This window comes from Toxotes jaculatrix, chromosome 11 (assembly GCF_017976425.1).
Source record: "Toxotes jaculatrix isolate fToxJac2 chromosome 11, fToxJac2.pri, whole genome shotgun sequence".
NCBI classification, from domain to species: domain Eukaryota; kingdom Metazoa; phylum Chordata; class Actinopteri; family Toxotidae; genus Toxotes; species Toxotes jaculatrix.
The window spans coordinates 822,730-850,617 of NC_054404.1; the positions used below are offsets into that span (position 1 = coordinate 822,730).

Consider the following 27,888-nt stretch of genomic DNA (forward strand, 5'->3'; position numbering starts at 1 on the left):
GAGCTATGTCAGAGAGGAGGACTGACTCCGTTTTCTGCTCCTCCTCAAGTTTAAGGGAGGTTGGATGGGGGCGGGGTCAGAGGGCTACTTTGGCGGCTCTGATTGGCCACACCTCGTGTCACTCAGAAGTTAAACCGCAGGTAATTGGCCGGCGGAGTTCCCCCTCTTCTCAACTTCGCAGTGGCTATCTGGGAGTCGGGTCCGACTCTGGGGCAACTGTCGTGTGGCGCACTTGTACAAATTTGTCGGGTGTTAAAAAGCAGACTTACCGGAGGAGGTTTCCGGCGCGGTTTCACAGCTCTCCCCGGTGGAAGTTTGTAACGGACGGTACCTGAACCGAAAAATTACCGAATCTGAAACTTTTTCCACCTCAGGACACACTTTTGAAAGGAAAAGAAAAATGGCAGACAGCGAGGAGCAGCAAGTCTCTTCCACCACTCCTCTGTTCAGCGAGGGGGTGCACCACTACCAGGCCGAGCCGGAACCCGAGCAGAACCAGCCCAAACAAGACCTGTTCAGTGTGGATGATATTGTGGACTTGGTCGGCGGGGCCCAGGACGCCTTGGAGCGCCACATTGCTGAAGATAGTGCGCCACACGAGGTCACAGAAACTTCGCTCGCTCCCCCGGAGGAGCCGATTACGTTACTGGAGCCAGAACCGGTGTCAGTGCCAGAGGTAAAGAGACCGGAGCCTGAGATGGAGAGGGCGATCCCGGACTCTACCAGCTCTTCTTTCGTTCCTGAGACCCCTTTAATTGCAGAGGAGCCAGAAGCCGTCGCCCCTAAAGCCGAACCGGAAAGTACGAAGATCGTACCGGAGCCACAGGCTGCACCCGAGCCAGAACCTGCCCCGAAGAGCGACGCCCTCCCAGCGGCTGAACCCCGGAAAGCAGCCCCAGCCCCCGCAGAGGCAGCAGAGCGACCTGCGGTGACGGAGGAACCACCGGCTCCTGCATCTTGTGAGTATCTGAACGGAAAAATGGCGATTAATGAAGGTGCGGTCGAGTTTTTAGGATCTGAATCAGACTAATAACTCTAACGTTCATCAGCGGTGTGAGGGACATTTAGTTGCGCTGGATCTTAACGGTATTTTTCCATCTTACCGGTTTCTGTGCATCAGATCTGGGTTAGCATTGTGTGCTTGTCCAGACGCCGACGTGGAGATTAATAACCGGGGGAAACGCTAGTTTTTGTCGGTTTAACCAACTTTATTCGGTAGTGTACGTTCAGTCACGTTAAACTGCGGTCATTTTGTCCAGATTTCTAACATTTACGCAGCTCGGTGGGTTAGCGGTTCGGCTAGCCCGGTTAGCGGGGCTAGTGATGCTACCCTGAGGCGAACGGATGGTGTGTGTGATCGTGAGCTGCTGTTTGACGCCTGGATGTGAATATGAATGGGCGAAGCGGACTTCAGACCAGACGAGTGTGTCCGGTGTGAGAAATGAAGCCGCGGCCGCTGTTTTGCAGAGATTACCGCTGGACGAGGAGACAGTTTAGCCCCGGTTTTGCTGTGTTGTACCGATGCGGCCCACCTGTTTTCACTAATGAACGGCAGGAAGCGACATGTCAGCCGCTGTGGGGATGAGCTGGCAGTATTGCACCACTGATCCTCCGGCGACGCGCTAACCACCTGCTCGTTAACCTGATGTCTGCTGTATATTTAAAAAATATATTTTACAGGTGTGTGTTTGATTAATTTCTCTGTTATACATGTCATCGCCCATCTGCTCTTTGTCGCCTCCCGCTGCTGCTAACGCTAGTTCTATTATCGGACACGCAGTTTTCTCGGTTGTTGTTTGTGCAGCCACAAAAAAGACACATAATGGGCATCACAGGGTGGTTTCATGTGTCCAGGCTACATCGTTTTCTTGTAAAAACAAAGCTTAGGAATAAGAGAAAAACGCCCGGCAGTGTGAGCTTTCTGTCGCCAACAATCAGCTTGAGTTCAGTGCTAAGCTAACGTTATAACACGATACTTTGTTAACCTGGAATCTGGTTGTTTGAATGGAGAAAGAGAAAGAGACTATGTGAGATCGATTGTTACGTGATCGAACGTAAGACAGAAACGGAAGGTTAGACAATAACCTGTCCGATAATGGAAGCACGGTAACGTTAGCCGTTAAAGCTGTAACCCAGAGATTAGTCACAACAAAGGAATCCGCCGTGCGTCCACTCCCTGTCGGCCTCCCCACACTGCCGTGTGACGACCACTGAGGCCAGCGCCTTAAATTAGCGCTGCGTGTTTTATTCTGTTATCCGGGCTTCAACCATTCACCCCCCACCCTCCACCCTCCACCTCCACCCAGACCAACACCCCAAACCCGTAAACAATTCAGCCAGAGAGGCCTCTGCGCGTTAAGCTGCTCTCAGAGCTCTTCAGGTGGCCTCCCTGTAATGTTTGGACTGATTACAATTTGAGGAAGTACATATCCTGAGATGATTCTGCTGCTGCTGCTGTTATTGTTATTGTTGTTGTTGTTGTTGTTTACTGAGATATAGCAGGTAAACAGGCCTGTCTGGGCTCCTCCAGGCCTGTGGAGCAGGCAGCAGAGAGGCAGGGTGGGGCTGCTTGGCAAGGCCACTGGTGGAGGTGGATAAACCATGAGCTCCAGTTAAAATTACTGCAGTCACCAGTCTGAACAGAAGGTTAGAGCAGGGCTGCTCCTAACAAATTTGTTTACTATCAGTTAATCTGCAGATGGTTTAATCAATAGAACATCAAGAAATGCTTTAAACAACTTCACAGAGCTGAAGTGTCGTTGAATCAGAGTCAGTTTACTGTGATAAATGACAAAGCAGCAGATCATCACCTGACGAGCTTAAAGCAGATCTTTGAAAAATGATGTAAACAGTTAATAGGTTATTAAAACAGCTGCTTTACTAATCATTTAATTGTTTCAGCTGTAAATTACAGTCAGATTGAGTTTTGTTCTTAAATGAACTTCCTGTTTTCAGTGTTGATGGTCGTCCAGCCTTTTATTTCTCACACCTTCAGATGAACTGTCCTCAGACTCTGGAGTTCAGTTTTCTGTTGAAACGTGGTTCAGGGGGTTAGGTGTCAGGGGTCAGGGGTCAGCTCCGTCTCTCCATGTTATTCCACTGTCCCAGATCCAAGGATAAAAAGTTCAGAGATGCAGCTCTTGATTATTTTCATTATTGATTAATCTGATGATTATTTTATTGATTAGTTGATCGGTTCACCTACAAAATGATGTATTCAGGCTAAAATATTCAGTTCACTATAAAGTAAAGACATTTGAAGAATATGGAACATTATAATCTGCATCTTCACTATATTCTGATATTTTATAAGCAAAACAATTCATCAATTATTCAAGTAAATAATCAGCAGATTAACTGAATAATAATAATAATAATAGTTTCAGCCCTTAACACAACAGCATATGTTAGTGGCAGATGTAACCCCACCCACTCCATTGTCTCCTCTCTGAACATGAGTCTGATCTGATGAGTGTTGCTGTGACGTTGCATCACACAGATTCATGGCGTCCCCTGAAAACGGCGCGTGAGGCGAGTCTGTGCCGTCAGGCGCCGTGACTGACGGGCCGGTTAATCGTCCGGGGCTCTGCGGCCACCGCCGGCCTACATCTTATTTTTGGGTCACCTACATCCGTCAGTGTGTGTTTGTGGAGCGCTTCTGATGTGGTCAGGTGGATTAGGTGGAGAGAGGGAGATGTCAGACACACAGGCTTAGAGCTCAGTGAGTGTGTGTGTGCTGGCCAGTGTTGTTGTTTTCTCTGTATCCTGGTGAAGGCTGCACATAAGTGGGGTTAAGTGCTTCAGAGTCGGAGCCCTCCACCCAAAGCAACGACACCACCGGCCTCTATCTGCTGCTTTTGCTCTGCCAACACGGCAGCTGGCTCTCAGTCCAGAAGTGAGACACGCTCCTAAATATGACGGAAAGCACATGTTAATCTGTTTTAAATCTGGCCTCTTATCACTGTGAGAAGTGCACACATTTCCAGAGAAGATGATATTTATCCTTGTTGTGCTGATTCGTCACGTTCATGCTGGTTTTAACGTTCACGCTGTTCTGAGGAAGGTTTCTCTCTGACAGCATCTGCCATTTCATCAGCCTGAGGGAACCCGTGGCTTCGTGGAGCAGGAACAGTTTCTTCTCACAAACATGGTCGACGTTGATGTTTCTTTTTAGACGAGTGAAAATCTTACATTTCCAGAGGCACAGTTCGTTTTCCTCCACGTCTCCCTGTGATGTTTTTTAAGACTGTGAAAAATGTAAAAATGAAACAGTTGATTAATCGATGGTTCGATCCAGAGAAAAATTCTAAAGAGAGAAGCTTCTCATATTTGCTGTAGATTGAACATACTTGGTTTCTGAACTGTCTATTGAACAAAACAACAACCAGACTGAAGATGAGATTTCACTGAGCGTAAAACCAGAGCTAATCAAATCACCACGTAGTTGTTTGTGATTGAACTTGAGAGTTAAAATGTCTGATAACATCTGCTGATATGTTATTTTTAACATGAGCACATAACAAACAATTACTTTTAATAACAAGCCCTAAAATCAGGTGGTTAAAGCAGAGCTTTGTGTTCAGTGGCAGATTTTACAGTAAAACAAACGATGCTCAGCTTCTCTGGACATTTTTTATTCTAATATTTCTTGTTTGTTATCAAATGACAGACAGTGCACTGTAAGCTGAACCCTACACCTGTATGATAGGGCTGCGGCTAATAATTATTTTTATTGATAATCAGATCCTCACGTTTGAGAAGTTAGAACTGAAGCGAGCGACAGGAAGTCAGAGTCAGTGCTGCTGGAGTAATGGATGAGAAATTATTATCATCTTTAGCTGCCACGTTTCTTTTTGTGCCGTGATGTGACCTCGGTCGCACAGGTTCATGCCAGCAGGTCACACAGTGACAGCAGTTATTACAGGGTGGACACTCAGACAGCACGGCGTTAGCATTGGTTTTGGTTTTGCTGGAGGCGAGTTTCCCTCTCCCTCGGTGTCCTCTCTCTGTGGACAGGAACAGATTAAATAAACGGAACAAAGTTGAATCAGAACACAAAAGGTTCTTGTGTTTGTTTCCCAAAACTGCTGAGTGTGAAGGAGCCTTCATGAGAAACACGCTGAGCCACAAACACCACAGCCTTCACATCTTAGAGCAGTTTTATTCCTCAGAATGTTTTTTAGCAGATTATGTAAGTGTTGGTTTTGTAGGTGAGGAGCTGCAGCAGAGACAGTGAAATCAATTCTGTCTGTCTGTTAACTGACCAGCAGGAACCTAAATAACCTGCTCTGCCTGGAAAACCTTTAGATCTGCCGTGTTTGACCTCAGGAGACGTGAAACCAGCGCGTTAAAAATAAGAGAGAGGGCTTTGACATGAATCGTACAGTGAGTTCTTTATTTTACAGGATGGCAGCAGGTGAGTCGTTGGCCTGAAGTCATATATCAGTGTCAAGATGTGAGGCATTCCTCAAGATACTTATGGCTCCAGGAGGAGACAAATGCAAGACACCTGAACCTACCAGGGCTCGTGGAGTTTGGTGGTGTGGTGGTGTGAACATGCAGGATGTTCATGGAGGATTTGGTTGGAGTTCTGAAGGTTTGAATGAAGTATGGAGATATTATTGGCACATTTTCTGGAATGATAACTGAAAAGCTTTTTTTTTTTTTGCCTCACCCAGCAAATTAAAGACCTGGCAGCTATTTGATATAATTATAAATTCCAGTTTTGACATTGTCTGTTTTGTTTTATAAAAGTACAAAAAGAAACAGTGGTTCAGATTTGTCTCGTGACCCGATCTAAGTCAGAGCATACGATTAGACTGAAAGCGAAGTGCTCGTTGGCTGTAACCTGACCAGGACCACAGCGAGATGAACCGGTCCTCAGGTTACTCGGGTTGGACGCCCAGTCCTGACCTCTCTACTTCCACATAACCTTTGCCCCCTCGTGTCAAAGGACATAGTTGGGTGTCATTTGCAGCATGTCAAGCAAAGAGCAGGTTCAATTAGTAAGAATTCATAAATGACTTCTGTAGGTTTGTTCATCAGCTTGTGGGACTCGAGCTGACGTTTGCAGCTTCAGGATTCTGCAGGCCAGAAAAGTCTGAAAAAGAAGCTTTATATTCATCTTCCTCCAAAGAGACTTCAGATAAGTCTCGTAGATATTTTCTCTGTCCATCAGTCCAATACTCAAATATATTTTATTTACTATTGTATAGAAGAAAAAATGCAGCAAACCAGCAAATGCTTGTTGGTGAAACTGGTATTAAATTGTAGGAATCTGCTGTTTCCTTCATAAATGAACAGACTGGAAGGAAATCTGGTTCCCACTGACTCTGTTCCTGAAGTTAAAGGCTAAATGTGTCTCTGTTGGTTTGATCCTAGGTCGTCTTCATCGCTGGAAGCTAAACCTCGACCGAAGAGGTAACAAACAAAACGAATGAAGAATCATTTTGACCGAATCATTATCAGATTATCAGATAAACTGATTATCCAAAGCATTTGATTGACATTACACCTGTAAACCTGATAATTAACATAAGATACAGCACTGCCTGTGATTTATTCTGATCTGTGACTCTGATCTGTGACCGTCAAAGCTTGAATCAAGTCTTTAGAAAATCAGCTGTGAACTAAGGAGGAAATGCATGTTTTAACTATGATCTTTGGCATCACGACAGCCAGTGTTCCTGATTACCTGTAGCTGCTGTCCACCTGTGGCTGCTGTCCACCTGTGGAGTGAACAGTGTGTCAGAGTACCGTCCTGTTGCTGTTACTCCTGAGGGAGGAACCTTCATCCCTCTCAGAGTTGGAGGACCATGTTGGTGGTGAATTCTTAAACTGAGGCTAATCTGGTGAAATATGTTCTGGGGGTGAACCATGTGTATATTAACCTGACACACAGGGTTAGGGGGTTAATGACCTGTTACAGCCGACTCTAATCCAGCACAGTCTGGTTCTGAAACAGTCTGAGGAGAGCAAAGTGCTGCAGCTGTTTCAGTTACTCGTGGCTCTCTGGAGGTTTTAGAAGCAGCATTTTCTTGGATTCATTGGTTTTTTCCATGTGGCCTCTGACTTTGGGCTCGTTGGATGGTTTTGCGTGTCCTGCCACATGCAGTTAAATTGATCTGGTAAAATGAGCCGGCGTGGCGAGCCTTCCTGTTTTCAGCATGCCGGCTCTTAATTTCATTCAGCTTAATTTGCTTTTATAAGCCGCCTTACACAAGAGCTCAGTCTCAGGTTTCCTCTCAGTGGCAGCGTCTCTGATCGAATCACTGAAGTCATGTAGACGTATCAGAGCGTGCTGCAGCTGTGTCAGTGCTGTAACACAGTGTTTGTTGTTCGTGTTTTTATTTTTTAGATGTGAGAGCGGTCTGTGTGAATGGACCTGAAGTGCCTGTGTTGTCTCTGACGTCCACAAACCACTGATCAGTCCCTCCTGATCGGAGGTGGATCCTCTCTGTTCTCGTGTCTCGTCTCAGATCTGCCTCTTTGTGCTTCCAGGCTTCTTTATCTTTCTACATAGCGACCTGTCATGTCTGTGAAGTCACGCTGTGACGCTGATGTTACCGTCACTCCTCTGATCTGACCTGTTCTGTCCTCCCCTCACTGCCAACAGAAACCTTAAACAGATGCTCACATACCTGAGCAATGCAAACATACAGGTGTGCTTCAGCGTCTTATGAATGTGGAGTGTTGCGGTTTGATTCTCACAGTGATGGACCAAGCATTCACATCTTTTAACGCTCTAATAAAAGTCCTGTTGCTTAAATAAAAGTATAATAACAAAAAAGTTGTTAAAGTAAAACTGCAGCGACTGTCAGGTAACAGAATAATCATTTTATTCATTTTATAAGAAAAAAATCCAGCGTCTCAGGTGTGAGGGCATGATGCTCGTCTCACCTGACACTAAACTGGACGTCTCCGCTGAGACATGTAGCATTGCAGCATCAGGTCGCCTCACGTTACCGCGTCAGTCCAGGTTTATGGAGCCGAGCTCCATATCACACACCGGTCATGGTCTCTGTCACTTCCCCTGGTCTTCCTCTCCTGGGCTTTCCAGCTGACTAATTTCTCTCTGTGCTGCGTTCTTCTTGTCTCTTCCACAGATGTACCTTCTCCTTCTAAAGCTCAGCCTCATCCTCTGATGCAGTTTCCTACAGGCAAGTCCTCTCTGCTCGCTGTGTCTCCCCGTCCTTGTCTTGTCTTTTCTTTCACCTTTTCTTCAGTTCCCTCCCTCTGTCTGTCACTGTGGCAGAAATAACCCGCTGCATGTAAGAAGCTGTAGCTGTTTTTCACCTGTAGCACCTGTGGATTTGAGTAACAGTAACTCTGTTGTGTGACATTGCTTGTGCTGCATTGTGACTCACATGTGACTGCTGTAGAGTAGATTGACATGAGCTTATAAAAGTAGTTGTAGAGGAATAATGATTCTCCTCAGGCCTGAAACACTATTGCTTTTTGTGGAATTTATTAAACTTGACAGTATATTGAAAATGTTCTTTGAGAGGAATCATTATCTACCATCACTGAACACTTTGTGTGTGAAAAACACACTGGGCATGTGTTATAGGCGCCAGACCTGGGGCAAAACATGATTCTACCACTGTGTGTTACGTCACGGTGGTAAACTGATCACCAGACAAATGCTGCCAGATGTAGACTGTGGGAACCTGAACCTCACTCTTCTGTCAAATAAAGTGAAGGTGAGGTGAGATGCATCACCACGACCAGACCCTGTGCAGCTTCAGTCAGTGCTCACCTGCTGTACCAGTGATGATGTTATCAGAACTCCACACCTGTGGAGGAAAAGCAGTGCTGCACTGACCTCTGTGGCTTGAAAGGTATAACCACACCCACCTTCACAGCTGGATGTGGTCACTGTGGCACTGCAGTGCAGAGGTTTAGTCCAGCTCCTGGGGACATTTGTTATAAACAATCAAAACTCCAGAAACACAAAACAAACGTATTGTCAGACTAACGTTGGTCTTCATCACGCTCAGGGGTTTGCTCTGATAAAGGCCACAAGCTTTTTCAAGCCTTCAGAAACTAGCTCACTGTAAACTGACTTAAAACACTGGCTAGCGTAGCAGCATTAAGGCTGCAAACGACCCGTGTCTTCAAACCTCATGTTCAGGCTGAAACTGTATTTTAAAAGTTTTAAAGTCATGTTAGATCATTTACCAAACCGTGTGTGGACTGTCTGCCAGCCACAGCCAACCTTTCGGCAGCACTTGTCTGGTCGATGTGGTGTTAATATTGTCTGTTAATTAAAGCGCAACAAAGAAAAAAGGGATCGCAAACTGCCCATCATAAACTGAATGCAATGCAAAATTAGTTAAAAACTATGACAGAGCTACCATGAGAAACCCAGAGGGATGTGATTTGCATCTAAAATCACAGCCTGTGTTTAGCTTTTGGTCGTCAGTCACAGTTTTTCATTTGCTCTCGTCACTCTCCTTCTTTATTTAGCATTTATGGGCCACAGTCAGAACATAATGTAGAGTGAGTGTGTGCATTAAAACACAGTATAGGTGAAGATGGTGATCCGGACTGATCTGGACTGGATGGAGGTTTAACCTTCAGAGGCTGTCAGCAAGTTTTTTTTAACCTCTGAATGAATGAGGAACATGGATAGAAAAATAAGAAACAGGCAACACACTGTGATTTTAGATGTAAATCACATTTCTTTCATTTCACACTGTAGATCTTTGTGTTGTTGTGTTGCTGTTTATGTTGGCTGGTTTGTGATTCCACACGTCTTTGTGTTTTTGTTAATATAAAACAGCGATGCCATAGTTTTTAATCTCTAAACCTTCCTCTGAATATTTTCAGTAACTGCTAACTTCTACCCAGGTGTGGTGGGCACTGTAAGGAATGGAGTATGTCTTTGATATGTGCTGTATTGCATTCTCCCTCCTCCCTCTCTACTCAAGCACTTGGGCAGAAGGGTGATTCCCCTGCCCCCATCTCTCCTCTCTCCCCTCTTCACTCCCCCGACTCTCTGGAGGAGCTCTCTCTGACCGAGAGTCCCAACCAGCCCCCTACTACGGGATCTGCTGCACCCTTGGGCTCCTTCTCCACTGAACCCCCCACTACTCATTCCAAGGACATGCCTTGGGAGGGTGAAGAGGGTGACTCTGGACCGGGCCGTAGTAAGAATAAGGAAGACCTTCTAGATCCGTTAGGTGGTCCTTACCTGAGTTTAGGGAAAGACCCAGGGCCTCATAATCCATGTGAAGACAGCGGAGTTTCCTTTTCACCTGAGGAGAAGCTGGTTAGCTCAGACAGGTCTTCCACTGGCCCCTCCCCCGTGAACCCCCAGATGATGGTCCCTGAGTCTCACCTTGCCTCCTCTAACCCAACAGAGCACTGGGATTCACCATTCCTAGCATCTCAAGACAACTCCAAGGTCTCCATGGATAGCTTCTCCAAGGACACGACCCCCATTAGCTCTTCCAAGTATGAGCCAGACCTGCACGGCAACCAGTCTGATGAAGATGATGACTTGATGTATGAGGTGAAGAAGAATAATAACCCATTTGAAGGCTATTCCCCACTGGCGGATAGTGGCTACTCCCATTTTGGAGACTCCAAGTCCGACAGCAGAGCCTCTAAAATGTCAGAGAGTCCCACTCCAGATCTGGTGCAATACGGGCAGACAGGAGAGTCCCAGGACAGCCCACCATCTTTCTTAGATGAGGGGAAAACATTTGAGATGGGGAAGATGGCTGCTGACTCGCTCATGCAGTCAGTGAATCAGTTCTCATCTGATCATGAAGACGATGAAGGGGAAGAGGAGGACTCTGCTCTGCCGCCGTCACTACCAGACATCCTGAAGTCTTCCCCACTCAACCCTGAGAAAATCGACTCTGGCTCCTCAGAGGGAAGCCCGGAGGAGCAGAGTCCTATCCTAGAACGAAGGATGATGGAGTCGCCCAACCCTCCGATCAATCTGTCAGCTAACAACCCGTTTGCTTTTGATGCTAAAGTGTCCCTGCTGAAGGAGATGACTGAGGAGATGGAGGGGAAAACTTCAGACCAAGGAAAAGTTGAAGATGATAAAAGCTTTGGCGCATTTGATCTTGTCAAAGAGGCAGAGGAAACTACCCCAGCAAAGGTCAAAGAAGAGGAACCTGTCAAGATTGAGCAGAAAGATTGGTTTTCAAGCCACGATTTTCCCAAAATGGCCGACAAGTTTGAGCCACTTGACTTCCAGAGCAAAAAGACCCCCGCTGAGGATTCAGATTCAGAGTCACCAACAGCAGACTCTCTGTCTCCGGTCCTGGAAGCCATGGCCAAAAACCCAGCCAGCTTCCAGGTGGAAACAGATAAGAAGGACCTGAAGATGGAGGTGGAGGAACCAGAGGTGGCTGAGGAGGTCTCGGAGCATGAAGTGTCCTCTGAGGAGTTTGAGTTCATTGAGCGACCACCCAGGGGTGTCATCGATGAGTTTCTCGAGGCTCTGGATACTTCCAAGTTTGCCTCCTCCAAGGCCCCAGAAATCCCCATGGATGATGATCTCAGCTTTGGTCAGAAAGATGTGGCTCCAGTTTCTGCTCCACCTCTGACTAAAGTAGCCCCACCCCCAGAGGTTGAAGAGGAGGCTCCAAGTCAGAGCTCCTACCGCCTCCTCACCCAGGCGTCCCCCCAGAAGAGCAAGGCCGAGCTGGAGAAGCTTGACATCCAGCAGCCCCCAACCCAAGCTCCGCTCGCCCACTCCCCTGTCCGCAAACCAGAGGAGGTGGTGGCTAAGAAGAGCGTGGAGGGCGGCAAACTGTTTAAGATGCCAAACCTGAACATAAGAGCAGGTAAATTAAAGCAGTTCTGGCATGGAAACCACCCCCCACCCCAACATCCTCCTCAGTTTTCATTGGCACTTCCATGTTCATCGGCATAACTTTCATCTTCAGCCTTTGGTTCTCCTTAGTTATTTCCTCCCACCCTTCCTGCTCATGCCCTGACCAGCAGCCAGTCTGCACCTAACACCTCAGCACTTTGTCCTTAGTTTCTCCTTTTCTTTCTTGCATTGTCCCTTTTTGCATTTTGGTTTCGTGTGTGCTTGCTTGTTCCATTGTCCTTCGACCTTTGGTTTTGCTGCATTTTGTGCGTTTGTCTCTCATTAGAATATCATCATCATCTGTGCACATGAACATTTTATTTCATTTTTCATTTTGTTTTGTTTGTGGTAAGTAAAATGTGATGTTAAATGTGACCCCGTTAACCACCGACAAACACTGGTAAAGTTTGCTTCTATTTGCCCACTGGACATTTTTCCTGTGGAATTGGATTACCTTAGCATCTGGTTTTAGCTTCTCTCTGCTCTGGGAATAACTTGAGATGCCAAACTGAAACCCAACACCACCTTATAGACCCCAACACCCCCTCACAGCTGCATACACACATATACATACAGAGCTACCAGCCACACCCTGTTACTGCCTGAGCAAGCTGCTGCTCGGATTCATCACGAGTTGTACAACCTCTCCCACACCCTGTAATACACCATTGCATCAGATTTTATGTACCTGAGTCTAAACCCTGAATCTGTCACTTACTGATAAAGTCTGTGCCAGATAACCTGAGCAGTGATGATAAGAGGGCGTTGAACTTTCTGTCCACCGGCCACTAAATATTTCTCCAGCCAGGTTATTTATTATTTACACATAGAAAGTTCCTGGGAAGTTCAACAGGGTTTGATATAAGAAATGAATATATTATTATGAATATATACAATTATATTAATGTTCATACACTGTTCCATTAGACTCCATTGACATATGACTCAATTATGAAATTTGGAGTTTTAAAAAAAAGAAACAATAGAGGAAGAGCTACTGATGAACAGCTGCTGCACATGAAAGGAAAAGAGTTCCCCAAAAAATTAAAGGCTCAGTTTGTTGAAGAACAAAAAACGATAAGAGGTCTGGAAACTTCCGACAGTGATGAAGGTCAGAGCTGAAACGATCAGTCGGTCCATCTGATGTTCAGTTTTCTGCAGGTTCAGTTGTCGCATTATGTGAAAGTGACAAATCTAATTTCTCAAATGTGAGGATTTGCTGATTTTCTCAGTTTTATATCACTAATGTTAACAGGGCTGCAACCAGTAATTATTCTCTTGACTAACTGATTAATTGTTTGATCTGTAAAACATCAGTGAACACTGAAAAATCGCAATACCCTCCAGCACCAGGTGATGCACCAGGCCCAAAAATATTCCAGAATTTATAATTTAGGAGCAAGAAAACAGAAGATTCTCACAGTGAAGAAGCTGAAACCATCAAACACGACAGAAACGATTAATCAGGTGATTCCTTCTGTTGTGGACATGAGATGTTCACAGGAGAGAGATTTATTCAAGATCTAATCTTTCATGTTTTCATCTGTAGAATCTGTAGTTCAGCTTTATTCTCCTCAGACATGAGAATGAAACTCAGATGTGATGATGTTTCAGCTGTTTATCAGACAGATGCAGAGCTGCCTCCTTCAGGGCTTTTAGATGAAACCCCCCCCCCCCCCCCCCCCCCGCCCCCCGTCTCTGAAGACACCATCGCTTAGTCTTCATTTTAATGGATGACTCAGTTTTATTTAAACTGATATCGATCAGTTAATATACACACTCTTATATTAATGCCTCCTCACACACACACACACTCAGAACAGACAGCTGCTGTGTAACTAGTGCAGTAGGACTTTGCTCTTTTGTGTGTGTGTGTGTGTGTTGGAGGGATCTCCTGTTAATTAAAGCCTCCTCCTCCTCCCTGCATTGCGACACTGGCAGGCCCACAAAGGGTTCTCCGACCCAGAAACCACTCAGCAAATGTTCTTCATTATACAACCTGAGGTGCGGCGCTGACATCTGAACACAGATCTGCCTCGCTGATCATCCCTTCACACCGGGGCTCGGCCACTTGGTTTATTTTGCTTTGTTCTGATTTATCATTGAGAATTTTTCTCCAACAGTCTGAAGGGAAAAGATGATTCAAAGCATCTTTGATGAAATGAAAACGTCCTCAGGGAGCTGTGGTGGTTCGGTGGGTTAAACCACCAACCATGGAAACGTGGCTTCCTGGACCACGATGGTAATGATGATTATTCCTGAGGTTGTTTCTCTCACAGTTGTCACATCCAGTGGAAACAAGACGAGAGCCTTCCTCCTCATTTTCATTGAAGTGTCGTTTGATAGTAAGTCAGCCTTCTGTAGGTGCAGCGGCTGTGCTGGTGCTGCAGGCGGGATTTTCATCATGTTCAGATTTTTTTATGAATGTGCAGTTTGATATTTTCACGCAGCTACAAAAGTGACTTCACGTTCAAAATATTTGACTATTATTTTGGAGGATCATCGTATCTACAGGTTTCAGGTTCAGATGATGACCTTCATTCAGATTAGGTCTTAGATCAGATTGTGTGTCACGCCCCCGGTGGATTACATCAGCAGGAAAACAGCAGAGAGCAAAGTTATTCAGACTCAGATCAAGGTGAAGGGTCACGTTGTGCTGCTTTGTCCTCAGACACACACACACTTTGTACTTCCCCTTTTATGTAACTGTCTCTTTCAACACTGAAATCATTGCAGTTCACCCTTTCACAAGCTGTCGGCCATCAGCCTGTTTCTGGTCCAGTAATGACCCTGTCCCGTTTAACAGTGTCCAAACCTCGCTGTGGTCCCTTCCTGTTGTAGATTAATCTGTATGTTTCCATAGCAACAGGTGACCAAGGTGAACTTTTCAAACACGTTTGTAACTTTGTCTTTTTGGTCCCAGTCAGGTGAGTTTTTATAAGGAAGGTCTGTCGAATGTGGCAGGAAGAGACAAAGAAGAAGAGAGAGGGTTTTGTACATGAGACCGGTGCCCTCTAGTGGAATAAGTGGGCGATTACACTCTGATGATCTCAGTCAGACCAGAAACTATAAACAGTTTTTATGTTAATATTTATGCAGCACACAGCAGCTTCTCTGATTCTCAGTGTGTTAACTTGGGTTTTCTCGTTTTGTCTGGAACATACTGTTCGGTCACGCTGGTTGGAAACTACGACGTAAATGTCCTGAGATCTTGGCAGCAGCTGGAACATGAGTTCATTTGGCAGGAAATCGACCTTTATTTTGTTTTCTTATCCCTGAGCTCCTGTGGGCAGCAGTGAAGGTGACCTGAAGGTTTAAGCCGCTGCAGCAGTTTACAGTTAGAATCCAGAGGTCTGAAAAACATGAGCAGTCACAGACAGAGGATAAATCACAGGCTACAGAATTAAAGTCAGGCAGTTTTCTTAACTTTTTTTGGGACTAAACAATTGTGACAACCAGACGATGCATGTGACCGGACATTCAGTGCCAGCTTTCCACAGACACACGGTGGATACTCCATCCTGCAGGTGGTCAGGTTATCAGCCACCTTTTGACCAGCAGCCCGGTGGAGTCTGACGGTGAGCTGAGTGCTTTCACTCCTCTGTGGGCGTGAAACTGGCCTCTGGCTGTTACTGCTGTTTGTGTTTTACCTGCTTCAGGTTTGTTTTTCAGACTGTCACACTGTACCAGGCAGCATCAGCTGAGCCAGTTTCACACAGACAGACAGAAATCATTCATCTGCTGTGACTCGATGCTTCATCAGCATATTTGAGAAAGCGGGGGGGGGGGTGGGGGGGGTGGGGGGGTGACGAAGGAAAAGATAAAGCTTGAAGGAAACGGGGGGGTCAGACTGGGTGGTGGTGGGGAGGAGGGAGAGGGAGAGCATGCCAGAAAGCCTGAGCAGAGAGGGAGGAGGTGAGGCAGAGACATTTATAGTTGCTGCGTCAGAGCGCTGGCAGCAGACAGTCAGCTGACAGCACGCCTGCAGGACAGACTTCATTTGCTCGCTGCAGTCGCCCCCCCGCCCAGTGGAAGCTTCACTCGGGTTCTTCCCTCCCTCCCTCCCTCCCTCCCTCCCTCCCTCCCTCCCTCCTCCTCCTTCTTCCTCCTCCTCCTCTTCCTCCTGCAGCCGAACACACATTTACTCACACACATTTGCATTTAGCGCCTGTGCTGGATCCCTCTCTGAGTGGAATGTGTGTTTGCTGATCGGACAGCATGGAGAACAACTCTGTGGACAAACAGGAGCCCGAGCCTGCTGCAAAGCACTGGAGAGAGCAGGGTATACCTCCACCTTTCTGTCTCTTTCTGTGGCGTGTTTGACAGTTTCTGTGCTGTGGGTAGAGCAGGACGCTGACACCGCGGGAGGTGTTCCCTGCTGTAAGGTGCAGCAGGAATAAACTCCATCCGAAATAGCTTAGTTTTTATGGCTTTCTCTCTTCTTTGACTGACTGTGGGACATCGCTGTTTGGGACTGGTCCTTATTAGAGGTGAATCTATTGGTAATACAGACTCGGACATTGCAGCGGTTGTATGTCTTCTTCCCGTCCCTCTGCTGGGTCCAGTGATTCAAACGCAGCTTACATCAAACTTTGGGACAAAACACAAGAAAAATGTGAGGCTGAACTTTTAACTGTAAAATATTTCAGTTTGATTTTGTGGGGGCGTCTTGAGTTTGAATATTTTACTCAATATAAAGATCATATCACTTCACGAGATAAGATAGTGACTCCTCTTGTGTATGTACCCTGAGGCTCGAAGGATTTTTCCAGACTGTTTGCAGGGTTTGTCCTTGTGCAACTGCAGCAGCTACAGAGCATTTCTCTGGCAGAGAGGACCTTTGGACGGTCGGCCAGTCAGCCACTGTGACCAAAGGTAGACAGCAGGGAGGAGGAGGAGGAGGAGGAGGAGGGACTGTGAGTGGACTGACGTTAGCTGGCAGGTTAATGATTGGGTAGTGTGCCGGTGAAATGCTGATGAGCTGGAGAAGAGTCAGAGCTTTCAGTGGAGAGTTTGGCTCCACGTTTGCTGCCACTGTGATGAACTGACATGTTAATAACACGACTCAGGTTTCATCAGCGCAGGGATCGAGTGTCAGTCTTTCCTCTCGAGTCTCATGAACAGAGAATCAGTGACGAACAGCTGCAGCCAACTTTCCTGATGTGTCATTAAACCAGCGATGATGATGCAGCTGCAGTTCAGTGCAAGTCATGAATAAAAAGTCCCAAAGCTCATTTAATAAAAGGCAGCAGCAGCAAACAGTTTGTGTTCACCTGTCCTCACCACCTGCAGCCGTGGCCACAGTCTGATTTCTGTTTGCTGGGATTATTTTCACTGATGGAGCTTAAATCGCTCAGTCAGAGCTTCTTCACATTTTCTGTCATATAAGACAAAAGCAGCATTTCAGTGGAGAAACGAGGATCAGCATCACACATTTACTGCTCTGAACGCTGCGTCATCTTGAGGCTTTAACACAGGTGTGTAGTGAGGTGTTAACAGTGGGTGCTGTGTACGTCAGGTGTCCTTTCAGGAAGTTGTTCCTGTAGTCTTTTCCAAATAAAAGTCGTAGAGCTTTGCTCGATGGAAGTCTGATCTTATTCTGACCAGATGAGAGGAAAATCTTATTTACTTCACCTGATCTTCGCGTACTGTTCATGATGACAGTGAAACTAACAAGTTGAACATGAATAGACTTAGGTATCTACCCATTCTGTGTGTCTTTGTGTCAGAGGCTCTGTGTGTCGTAGACCTGTTCATTAGTCCATACATGGGTCCAGGTCACGTTAATTGATTATTACTAAACATTATTGTCTGAGACAACATGACATCATTGATAGGTTTGTGTACTCTTGTTGTTTGCTGTCTTTAGCTGAGCTCAGTGAGGTTGTGCAGAGACCCTGGATGTAGATCCGTCAGCCGTGTGCTGCTGTCTGCTGATCATCATGTGTCCTGCTGTCGCCTGTCATCTCGACACTGAAGCCTTTGTGCTGTGTGTTGTGTGTGTGTCTGTGCCGAGCTTCATAACAGCGCGTCAGCTCGGCTCTGTTCATCGAACCGTCGTCCGCTGAGCCCGTTAATGAGCGAGGACCATGAAGTGGCAGAACGTGTTGGCTGCGCTGAAAGAAGCTGTTGTATCTCTGAGGCTGTGGAGAGAGTCGCACTGTGACTAAGCAGTATTTGGGGTGTGTGTGTGTGTGTGTGTGTGTGTGTGTGTGTGTGTGTGTGTGTGTCAGGGACAGTGTGGTTGCAGTAGCAGTGAAATAACCGAGCTGTGTGATGAAAGTCAGACTGAGCAGCGTTCAGGAAGGAGGAGCATCGCCTCCGTCACCTCTCACACATATTTCACCAGCGCAGTGACTCATCTTCCTCCACTTCCTGCCGAGGCCGAGCCCATTGTGATGCGTTCAAACACCAGATGGATCAATCACTTTACATTTCTCCCCACCATAATCAGCACATAAACATTTAATCACTGTTTTCTGAAAGTACAGTAATGTAGTTACAAACATTTATAAGTCTTTATTAAAGTGCTTATTAATATGGACTCTTCCTGTGGACACACATCTGTGGAGGCTGCTGTATGAACAATTAATGAACGATAATACAGTAAAGCAGATGGAGTAACATGAAATAGGACTTCACAGGAGAATGTAGCGTAGTTGAATGGCGCTGTATGAGCTGCAGATCAATCAGTAATGAAAGCTCTGATTTAATGGCTCCTGCTGCTTCTCTGTGTCATGTCTGAGAAACCTCAGCATCTGTAGGTTTTCAGGGATTGTAACTGAAATGAAAATAGTGATTAGTTGCAGCTCCACAGGTCGACAGGTCGACTTTTTCCTCTGTACAATGTCTTCATGCGAAAAAGCAGATAGTTGTTTGTCCTGAGCCTTTGAAGCGTAAACCTGCAGGTGAGACTGTTGTTCCAGTTTCACAGGTTTCTGAGTGTCTCTGAACGTTTGTCCCTCGGCCTCAGGTCCTGCAGCCTCGAGCGGTTTGACACTTCGACCGTGGCTCATGTTTAGTTTCAGACTTTGGTCCGATCAGTTACAGACAGTGTGATGTGACTTGGATATCTGCGGCATCATTGTGTTTAGTGCGAGCGCGGTGAAATCCCAGGATATTTGTAAAGACTCCAGAGCATTTCGCCTTCGTTCCACTGTTGAAGTGACGTAAAAGACAAAAACTCCAGAATCTGTTGGTTTCAGCTTCTTTCTTCTTTTTGTTTCATTGCATTAAAAACCAGCTTCTCACCTACAGCACGTGGGTCGCAGATTTCATTCATGTATGGAAAAACAGCCCTCCAGTCAGGCCTGATGGTTTGTGTTAACTTTGTTCTGGATCCAGTGGCTTAGTGTTTGGGGCGGCAGCTCTCCCAGCATGCACCTGGAGTTTCCTGGACAGCTGGCAGCCCCTTTTATGGATTTTTAACTCTGGATCTGTGATGAACTGTCCCTGTTACTTCTGTTTCAGTGGGTTGGATTTAAATTCCTAACTTTTATCTCATCTTTATTTCTGCTTGGCATTACTGGAGCCCGTTATCCTTTTACAGCCTGGTTATGCAACACACCTCCACCCTCCTCCTCCTCCACCCTCCTCCATGCAGTGTAAGCGTGTCTGCTGTTTCCACTCTCCTATAGTTAGTAGTAGTACAGCTCAGTATCATCATGTTGGCAGAGTGATGGTGTTTAAGGATGAACCTGCTTTGAATGTATAGGAAACATGTAAAGTGTTCCCATGCAGCTGTGTGTCAGACTGCGAGGCTGGAGGTGGATGGTTCCTTATCTTTATGACACTTGGTTTGATGTTGTTTTAGTTTCCGTCGTTATCGAGAGTAAATTTGTGAAACAAGCTTTAATGTTAATGATAAAGGTGAAAAGTGAAGCTTTGATAGGGGCCGGACTTGGCCCGCGGGCCGCTGTTTGCCCACCGCTGCTGTACACTGGCTCCTCTGAGGGACGTTTGTATGATTCCTGTTACAAACCAATAGTGTAAAGAGCCTGTTAGAGTTCAGCACAGACCACAGGGACGTCTTCAGCTGTCCTGTTTGTCCAGCAGTATCCTGTGAGACACGTCCCCACGTCTCTCACACTGAAAACAGAAAACAGCTGAAGTTTCTGAAAAGAGACTAAAATGATTCACAGAACAGCTGCAGGCTCATTTTCTGAATCGATTAACTGATTAATCGTTGCGGCTCCAGGTGTTTTTGTTCATCTTCTCTTCCTTCTCTGTAACCGTCATGGAGCTGGAAGGTGCCGCTTTGCGTTTTTATAAAGGAAATGAAGTCGAATAAATCGATAGTAATCGATCGTTCGTCCTCCGCACTGAGAGAGGCCGAGCTGCGCATGTCTCTCTCTCTCTCTCTCTCTCTCTCTCTCTCTCTCTCTCTCTCTCTCTCCCCCCCCCCCCCCCCCCCCCGTCAGCCAGGCGGAGCCGCCGTGCTGCTGCATGCTTAGCGGAGGTTCAAGATGGACGCCAAACGGGGTTAGTCTGGTCATAATCTTTTGTTTACCGACCATCTCTGTCCTCTTTTACATGTCGTGTTTGCCTACGGTTATGTCGCGTTAATGACCGCGTTGTGATTTGCATGAGCACCGGGAGTGTGGCTGCAGTCAGCCCGGGGAGGGTCGGAGGAGAATAGGGTCCGCCTGCGGAGGTCATGCCGGACGGTTTGACGTTTTGTCTCCGCGGCGAGGACCGGGCTGCCGGTGGGCGCTGTCAGTCGGGTAATAAAACCCTTCGGGACACAGATCGCGTTGGAGAGAGGACGGATCAGAGTGCGATTAAAACACAGCGGACAGTGAAACGGAACCAGCGGCCGGGGTTTAGCTAGCTGTGATGCGGGGTCTATTTTTAGCCAGGCTCCGGCGCTGCTAGCACGTCTGCTACCATATGTAGCCAGGCGGCCGCGTTAGGACCGCGGGTCCTCCTCCTTCTCCTCCTCCTCCCCAGCCATCTCCTCCTCCTCTCACGTCGGCAGCTGCGTCCGTTTCTTCACCTGTAGACAAAGACTGTCTGTCTGAACGAGCAGCCACAGCTGCCGCGGTGTGGCTAACGGAGCTAACGCGGAGGTAGTAGCATGCTGAGCGGTAAGATCATGGGGAGCTAGCTGCCAGCGCCCACATTCACACGCTGATACACAGGAGAACAGGCCGCCGACAGCTGCTTCTGCTTCCCCCTGAAGGCCGCGGCAGCGTTAAACAGTCTGAAAAACAAAATGTTACTGCGTCTGATTTTAGCAAAAAGTGTGTGGAGCCGTCGTGGTTCTGACCTCTGACCTTAGCTAATCCGTCTGTCCATCCATCCACCTGCTGCAGCTCCGGACGCACGGTGCGTTTACTGACGCGCTGACGGAAATGTTTTCTAGGCCGAATCATCCCAGCCGGGTTTCACTGATATGTTTCATACTGTGAAATGACAGGTTTTAAAATGACATGTTCAGTTTATGTGACACAGAGAAGCTGCAGGTCTCCATATTCCAGAAGCAGAAACCAGCAAGTATTTGGCATTTTTGCTTGAAAATGGACTGAAATGATATTTATTTTTTGGCTGATTGACTAATTGATTAATCAGTTTCTATATGAAGCAAAAGCAGCAGGAAGCTTCTTTCCTCTGCACTGAAAGTTTAGTGTTCAGTGCTTTGTCCTGTCAGTTTGATTAAATCTGTATTTGTCAGTTTGGACCCTGAGAACTTGTGACTGGCCTTTATTACTCTGACCTTTCATAAACAGCGATAATAATGAACATCATTACTTATTGTTTAGGCCAATAAAAAGTGAGAAGCTCAACGCTTTGGTTTGTAACTGTCCTAAATGTAATTACCTAATCTTTCTGGACCTTTGACTCAGGATTATATTCACTGTCAGTTAAATCTGATTATGTTTCAGATTAGTCTGACGGGTTTTTGTTTTTTTTTAAATATGAGAAAATGGTGAAAAAGCAGTTTTCTAGGGGCCAGGGCCGCCTCCCGTCTGCAGAAGGAGAGGTTTATATTTACTGATGGTGAGCAGGTGCAGGTGTCCTGCAGTTGGCTGGACTTGTCTCGGCAGCAGCTTGTAGCAGGAAATCTGATTTGAGGTTTTCAGTCTCACAGGCTCATTTATTGGTTGTTAAGCTGGTTGTTCAGGAATATTTTGGGCAGCAGCCAAACGTATTGTGGCCTGTCCGTCAGTCCGAGCTGAGCAGCACGGCTGCCTCCACTCACAGCACCTCTCTTTGTCTCTGTGCAGCACAGCAGTTCACCTGCAGCCGCACTGTGCTGATAAGCAAAGCAGCATTAAACTGCAAACACCCTCTGCAGATAGATGAATGTGAGACTTTAACAGTTCGTGTCCAAGCTTCCGGCCACTGTTGAATTCTGACTCATTAAAGTGTCGTCGCCCGTTGATGCTGTGAAAGACTGACTGAGCTCCACTGGACTGTTAACGCTGACGCTCACTGACGTGCAGCCGCTTGGTGGCGTGAAAAGCGAATGCTTAATTATCAGGCTTGTTCTGTCAGCTGGTGAAGTAGAAACATTGCATGGTCAGACTGCCGCTCGTGGTCAGCAGGTACAGCACGTATCAGCTGTGAGCGCCGTCAGCGCTGCAGGAAACCCACCACTTCTTCACTTCTAATACTGTCCACTGACCTGCCTGGAATTCCCTGCTGAAATATAAGCATGTGCTCAGTGCAGGACCCGGGTCGTGATCTCAGCTGTCTCCCAGCACAGTCCGACCCCCCACCCACCACCTCCACCACCCGTCTATCAGGGTCCTCAGAGAGGGAAGGACCTTCCTGCACCACCCGTATATCAGCAGCTGAACACGGCAGCTCAGCATCCAGCGAGTCCGTGAATCAGCTGCTGAAAAGCTGAAGCTTTTTCAATCAATCGTTTACTGTAGAAAATGTAAAAAAAAAAAAGTTTCGACCAAACCACAGCAGAGATGTTCAGTTTACTGTCATATAAACAAACTTTTTACTACAGAACCAAATCATCTGAGCACAGGATTTCAGGTTAGGGTACAACTGTGTCATGTCAGGTGTGTCACTGAGGACCCGAGGAAGAGCAGTGAGGAGTGTGAAGCTGTTTGATGCCCACTTTATCTGCACTGAGTTACACCGACCTGTCACTGATTCTACGTCACTGTGCTGCTGTGTTTCATAACGTCTGCAGTGAGACGGAGGAAAATCTGTGGTTTTTGGGGAAGTTTTGAACTGTGGAATAAAAATAAAGCTTGTGAAAGTCAAAGCTGGTGACTTCTCTCTGGGGTTGCGTCACTTTGAAGTCGTCACTGTGGCGTCGGGGTGGAAAGTGGAGGAAAGTCCAGAAGGCACAGAGACGAAGACGTTTGAGTCACATGCTGCAGTGAGTTTCCTCCTGCAGGGTTTTTAAGTTCCGGATCAGTCTCACAGTTTGTGGTGGAGACGAACTTTAAGATGCTCCACCTCCAGACAGTCACATGCACCAACCATGTGACAGTTCAGAGGTGAAGCAGTACATCTGACTTTAGTTTGAAGTGTCAGTTGAGAGCTGTGTGTGTGAACGGTTTCCCCTGAGGGAACTTTAACTGAACGCCTGTTTTACATTCAGTCAACAGTTCGTCTCTGTCCGATCCTCGGTTTGATCTTTGCTCCAGATCAGCGTCTCCCTCACGCTTCATGATGATCTTATGATTCCTGCGCTCATCATCCACATTCGACAGAGGACACATGACAGCAGTCAGACGTCAGATTCACTCATTCAGATCAGTGATTCTCCTCCTCAGCAGCTGTTTCCAGCTGTTGGGGCGAACTGCTGCACACGTGATAACAATTACAAATTATATCACTGTTCAAATGATGATAGAACAGTGCTCTGACTTTCTTTGGTCACTGTTCAGTTAATGACCGAACACGTTCACAGTATTAAAAACAGGAAAGAATGGAGGTTATAGAGGCTTCATTTGACCCTGGAGCTCAGTCGCTTCTCTGTGGATGATTGACATTAACCCTCCTCCTCTTCCTCCTGCAGTGGTGGATCTCCTCTACTGGCGTGATGTGAAGACCACCGGCGTGGTGTTCGGCGCCGCCCTGCTGCTGCTCCTCTCCCTGACGATGTGCAGCATCGTGAGCGTCTGCTCCTACATCGGCCTGGCTCTGCTCTCCGTCACCATCTGCTTCAGGATATACAAAGGCATCCTGCAGGCCATCCAGAAGTCAGACGAGGGACACCCGTTCAAGTGAGTACGAGCCAGACAGAAGAAATACAAGCTGGTCGGAATCCATAAAATAAATCAGTCATAAACCAATAAATCAGAATATTCTGTGTAAGTGTGAACACTGTTCCAACACTGTAAAATTGACCTGATATTTAGCTGTGAATTACTCTGATATTTCCAAATGGAGAAAAGTTAGCTTCTTCACTCTGGAAGCACCTGCTTTATAAATCAGATATTAAAAACAGATGAAAACAGGAGCTTTGCTGCAGTTTGAGTCCTTGTTTCAGAGCGACGCAGTAACACTGAGGTTCTCACACAGTCTCCTGGTTTCCCGCCTTGTTTGTGTGTGTGTTTATCCTCCCTCCTGGCTGTTTGACAAAACCTTCTTACAGTGTTTTCACCCACTTCCTGCAAACTGACCTCACAGCACATTAAAGGCCAATTATCTCAGATTAACAGAAGCTGGAGAAACTGAGCTCAGAGTCACTTTACAGGCGGATTCCTGCAGATCTGACAGAACGTCAGTGACTCTGTCTCACACACAGAAGTCTCATCATCATCATCATCATCATCAACACAATCACATCGGCTCTGTTGTTAAACCCAACCCTCTGCTGTCCCTATCAGGCAGTACCTGGACCAGGAGGTGGCGCTGTCTGAGGACATGGTCCACAAGTACAGCGACATGGTTCTGGCCAAACTCAACAAGACCATCGGTGAACTGAGGCGCCTGTTCCTGGTCGAGGACCTGGTCGACTCCATCAAGGTGAAGTTTTCAGATGTTTTCACAGGTGTCCTTCACAATGTTCCAGAAAAAAACAATATTCATCACTTGTTTTCAAAAGACTTTTTAAAAATACTGTTTTGGAAACTTTGTCATTGACTTGGGTCCAGATTCACAGTGTTCTGTTAGTGTGAAAGCAGCACGGAGGTCTGCTGGAGGCAGAGTTTGAGTGAGTGGCCACTGAATGATCCTCAGACATCGTCACTCTGCTGCTGCTGCTGTTTGAAAACGTGAACACGTCTGAGGATCCGTGCTGGTAACAGATGACACAGTTCAGTTCAGTTACACCGAGCTTACAGAGCTCTGCAGCTGTCAGAGACCTGTCGTCACCTCGCTGCACCCCCGACCCTCCGACCCCCCAGGCCTCCGAGCCTCCGAGCTGCACGGTCCAAAAACAGATCTGAGCACAGTTCACAGAGTAACACAGGAGAGATTCCCTTAGAGGGTAAAAAGTCTGATTCTTTAATCCCATCAGGAGCCGCAGGTATGTTTAAAATTCTCTGTGTGCGTGTGCGTGTGTTACGGGATATTCTTCTTCTCCTGCCTCTGTGCTGGTAGTGAATATTTACAACCACAGCAGCAGCAGCAGCTCACGAAAGCGTCACACACATGGGATCTGTAGCTGTGCAGCTCCAGGGTCTGTTCACTGCAGCCGTGTCTGATTTCATTACCAGTTAATCTGCAGATGATCGTCTGTCACAGTTTGGTGCAGCAGCAGTAAACCTTCATCCTTTAGAGCTGCAGCGATCAGTTGATTAATTGATTAGTTGATCATCAGAGAAATGATCATGGTCATTTTTCCAACATCAGCTTTGTCTCTGGGAACTTTTTCTCACCTGGACAAAACTTTTAATCGATTAACAGAAAAAGAAACCGTCACTAAATTAATTGAGAATAAAAATAATTATTGGTTTCAGCCTGAATTTTCTGTAAAGTATGTAATCAGCAGGTGCATCATCAGAGGCGCCAGCAGTCATCAGATCGTTTCCTGATTCTCCGTCTTCTCTCGTCCTCTGCAGTTTGCTGTGTTGATGTGGATCCTGACCTACGTCGGTGCCTTGTTCAACGGGCTCACTCTTCTTATTCTGGGTGAGGAACAGTCACACGTGCAGCGTGAATATGCAGCTTTAGAGTGAACGTCTCCTCTGAGTCGTCAGAGCAGTCGGGACGTTCACAGCTGCTGAACGTGGGACAGAAACGTCTCTTTAGCTCCATCTGCTGGTGAAACCATGAAGTATCTGCAGGTGTTGAGACAGAAAATCATTTCAGTGTCTTATAAACAAACTCAGGATTAAAACCAAATCTTAAATCTCACTGACAGAAGTCTGTCAGCTGTTTTCTAAGCTGCTGCCTCACTGACGTTACAGAAGGTCTGAGATTCAACTCACAAGCATTTGAGTGTAAAGCACTCACACCACATTTAGACTGAACCAGGATCATTTATCTACAAACACACACCTGATGCGTCAGATAATCTGAATGATGCTCATTTCAAATCAGGAAAATAACCTCAGCTCTGAGCTGTCTGATTTCACCTGAACATCACACGCAGCAGCAGGTGGTAACATTCGTTTCCTCTTCGTCCTCAGGTCTGATTGGAGCGTTCAGCTGCCCGATCGTCTACGAGAAACACCAGGTGAGAAACACAGATACCTGAGGTCTGTCAGAGCTCAGCTGAAAGTCACTCTCCATCCCTCCACCCCTCCACCCCTCCACCCTCACCGTTACTGATCCTGATGTTTGTGTGTTTTCAGACCCAGATCGATCACTACCTGGCTCTGGTCAACAACCAGATCAAAGACATCGTTGGAAAGTAAGAAACTCAATCAGTGAATCAGTGTGGTGGAAGTGTGTGTGTGTTCCTGAAGAGTGTAAAGCTCCTGGTTCTTGTTTGCTTGTGTGCAGTAAAGTGTGTTTGTGGTTCAGGCTCTTAAACTTTGTGTCATCCTGCAGGATCCAGGCGAAGGTTCCCGGAATGAAGCGCAAAACAGAGTGAAGTAAGGACAAGTCAGAGTTTGGATTCAGGAAGTCCTGAGAGGAAGATGGTTGGAGGGAAGGTGGGGTGTTGGTGAGGGAGGGGGAGGGATGGATGGATATGAAGGAAGGCAGGAGGAGGGGAGGAGGGGTCTGGCGGGAAGCAGCCCTTCTAACTTTATTTGTCAAAATAATAAAAACACTTTTTTTGCGTGTTTTCTGGAAAAGTGGAAGCAGGTTCACGAGGCCGAGGTCGGCTCGATATTTACATCTTCCCTCTTTTTTTATTTCTGAACTCAAGTTTTGAAATGTTTGTTTCTGTGAGATGTTCAAACTCACAGAAACACATTTTAATCTGGAGCGAACCCTGTCTCCCTCCCTCCACCCAGGGCATTGTGGGAGGTCAGGTGCTCCCTCAGCCGGGGTTGGAAGGTTTTCTGTCATTTAAATTTTACTTTTTCTTTCTGTCCTTGTTGGTGTCGAAAGACGAGAGCGAGCAGCAGCAGCTCCTCCTGTGCTTCTCTCTTTTTTCCCAGTTGCTCTGAATATTCTCTGTTGTTATTTCGTGTCCCTCAAGCTTCGGGCTTGTGTCCTCTGTGACCTGCTGCGTGTTTCTGCCTCGATGTGACGGCTGATGAATCTGTGAGCAGAATCTGATGAGGTGGGTGGGGAGGGTGGGGGGGGGGGGGGGTACCATTAAAAGCTTCATTGCTTCTGAGTAACTTTAGCTAGAAACATCTAGAAAACCTTTGCCAGACAAACAAAACACATTCATTACATCAAAGTTATTTCCATGTCATTGCAGTTGTCTAGTAATGAAAAACTCTGGAAGAAACACGTTTACATTCATCATCAGAGAAAAATACAAAAAGGAAAAAAAAATGGGATTTAAAGAAAAAATAAATAACCATGTTGTCTGTGGAGCTGATATCTTAATAAAGTTACAACTTGATGTGACTTTGGGAACCTTCAAGCATTTGTTTGTTATGCAAGTATAATTGTGAATGATAAACTTCATACTTCAATTGTGACGATAAAAAGCTTCCGGCTGGGAGCCGTGTTCGTGGAATGCATTGTGAGATGTAAACAATTATCAATAAAGCTTCTAGACGAAGAAA

The 27,888-nt window shown here is 46.5% G+C and overlaps 1 protein-coding gene across 6 annotated transcripts; it reads left to right on the forward strand.

Moving 5' to 3' along the window:
* The first annotated feature begins 178 nt into the window (after nt 1-178).
* On the forward strand, nt 179-27,888 carry rtn4a (reticulon 4a). Of its 6 annotated transcripts, none has more exons than XM_041049454.1 (8): nt 179-959; nt 6,382-6,420; nt 23,826-24,033; nt 24,640-24,778; nt 25,816-25,885; nt 26,386-26,432; nt 26,551-26,609; nt 26,750-27,888. In XM_041049454.1, exons 1-8 carry the CDS (start codon nt 401-403, stop codon nt 26,790-26,792), a joined length of 1,164 nt encoding a protein of 387 aa, XP_040905388.1. In that variant the 5' UTR covers nt 179-400; the 3' UTR covers nt 26,793-27,888. The 6 variants fall into 6 exon arrangements, with proteins under 6 accessions (XP_040905388.1, XP_040905387.1, XP_040905389.1 ...); XM_041049453.1 differs by lacking the exon at nt 6,382-6,420 and adding an exon at nt 8,106-8,159; XM_041049455.1 differs by lacking the exon at nt 6,382-6,420 and having other exon boundaries at nt 180-959.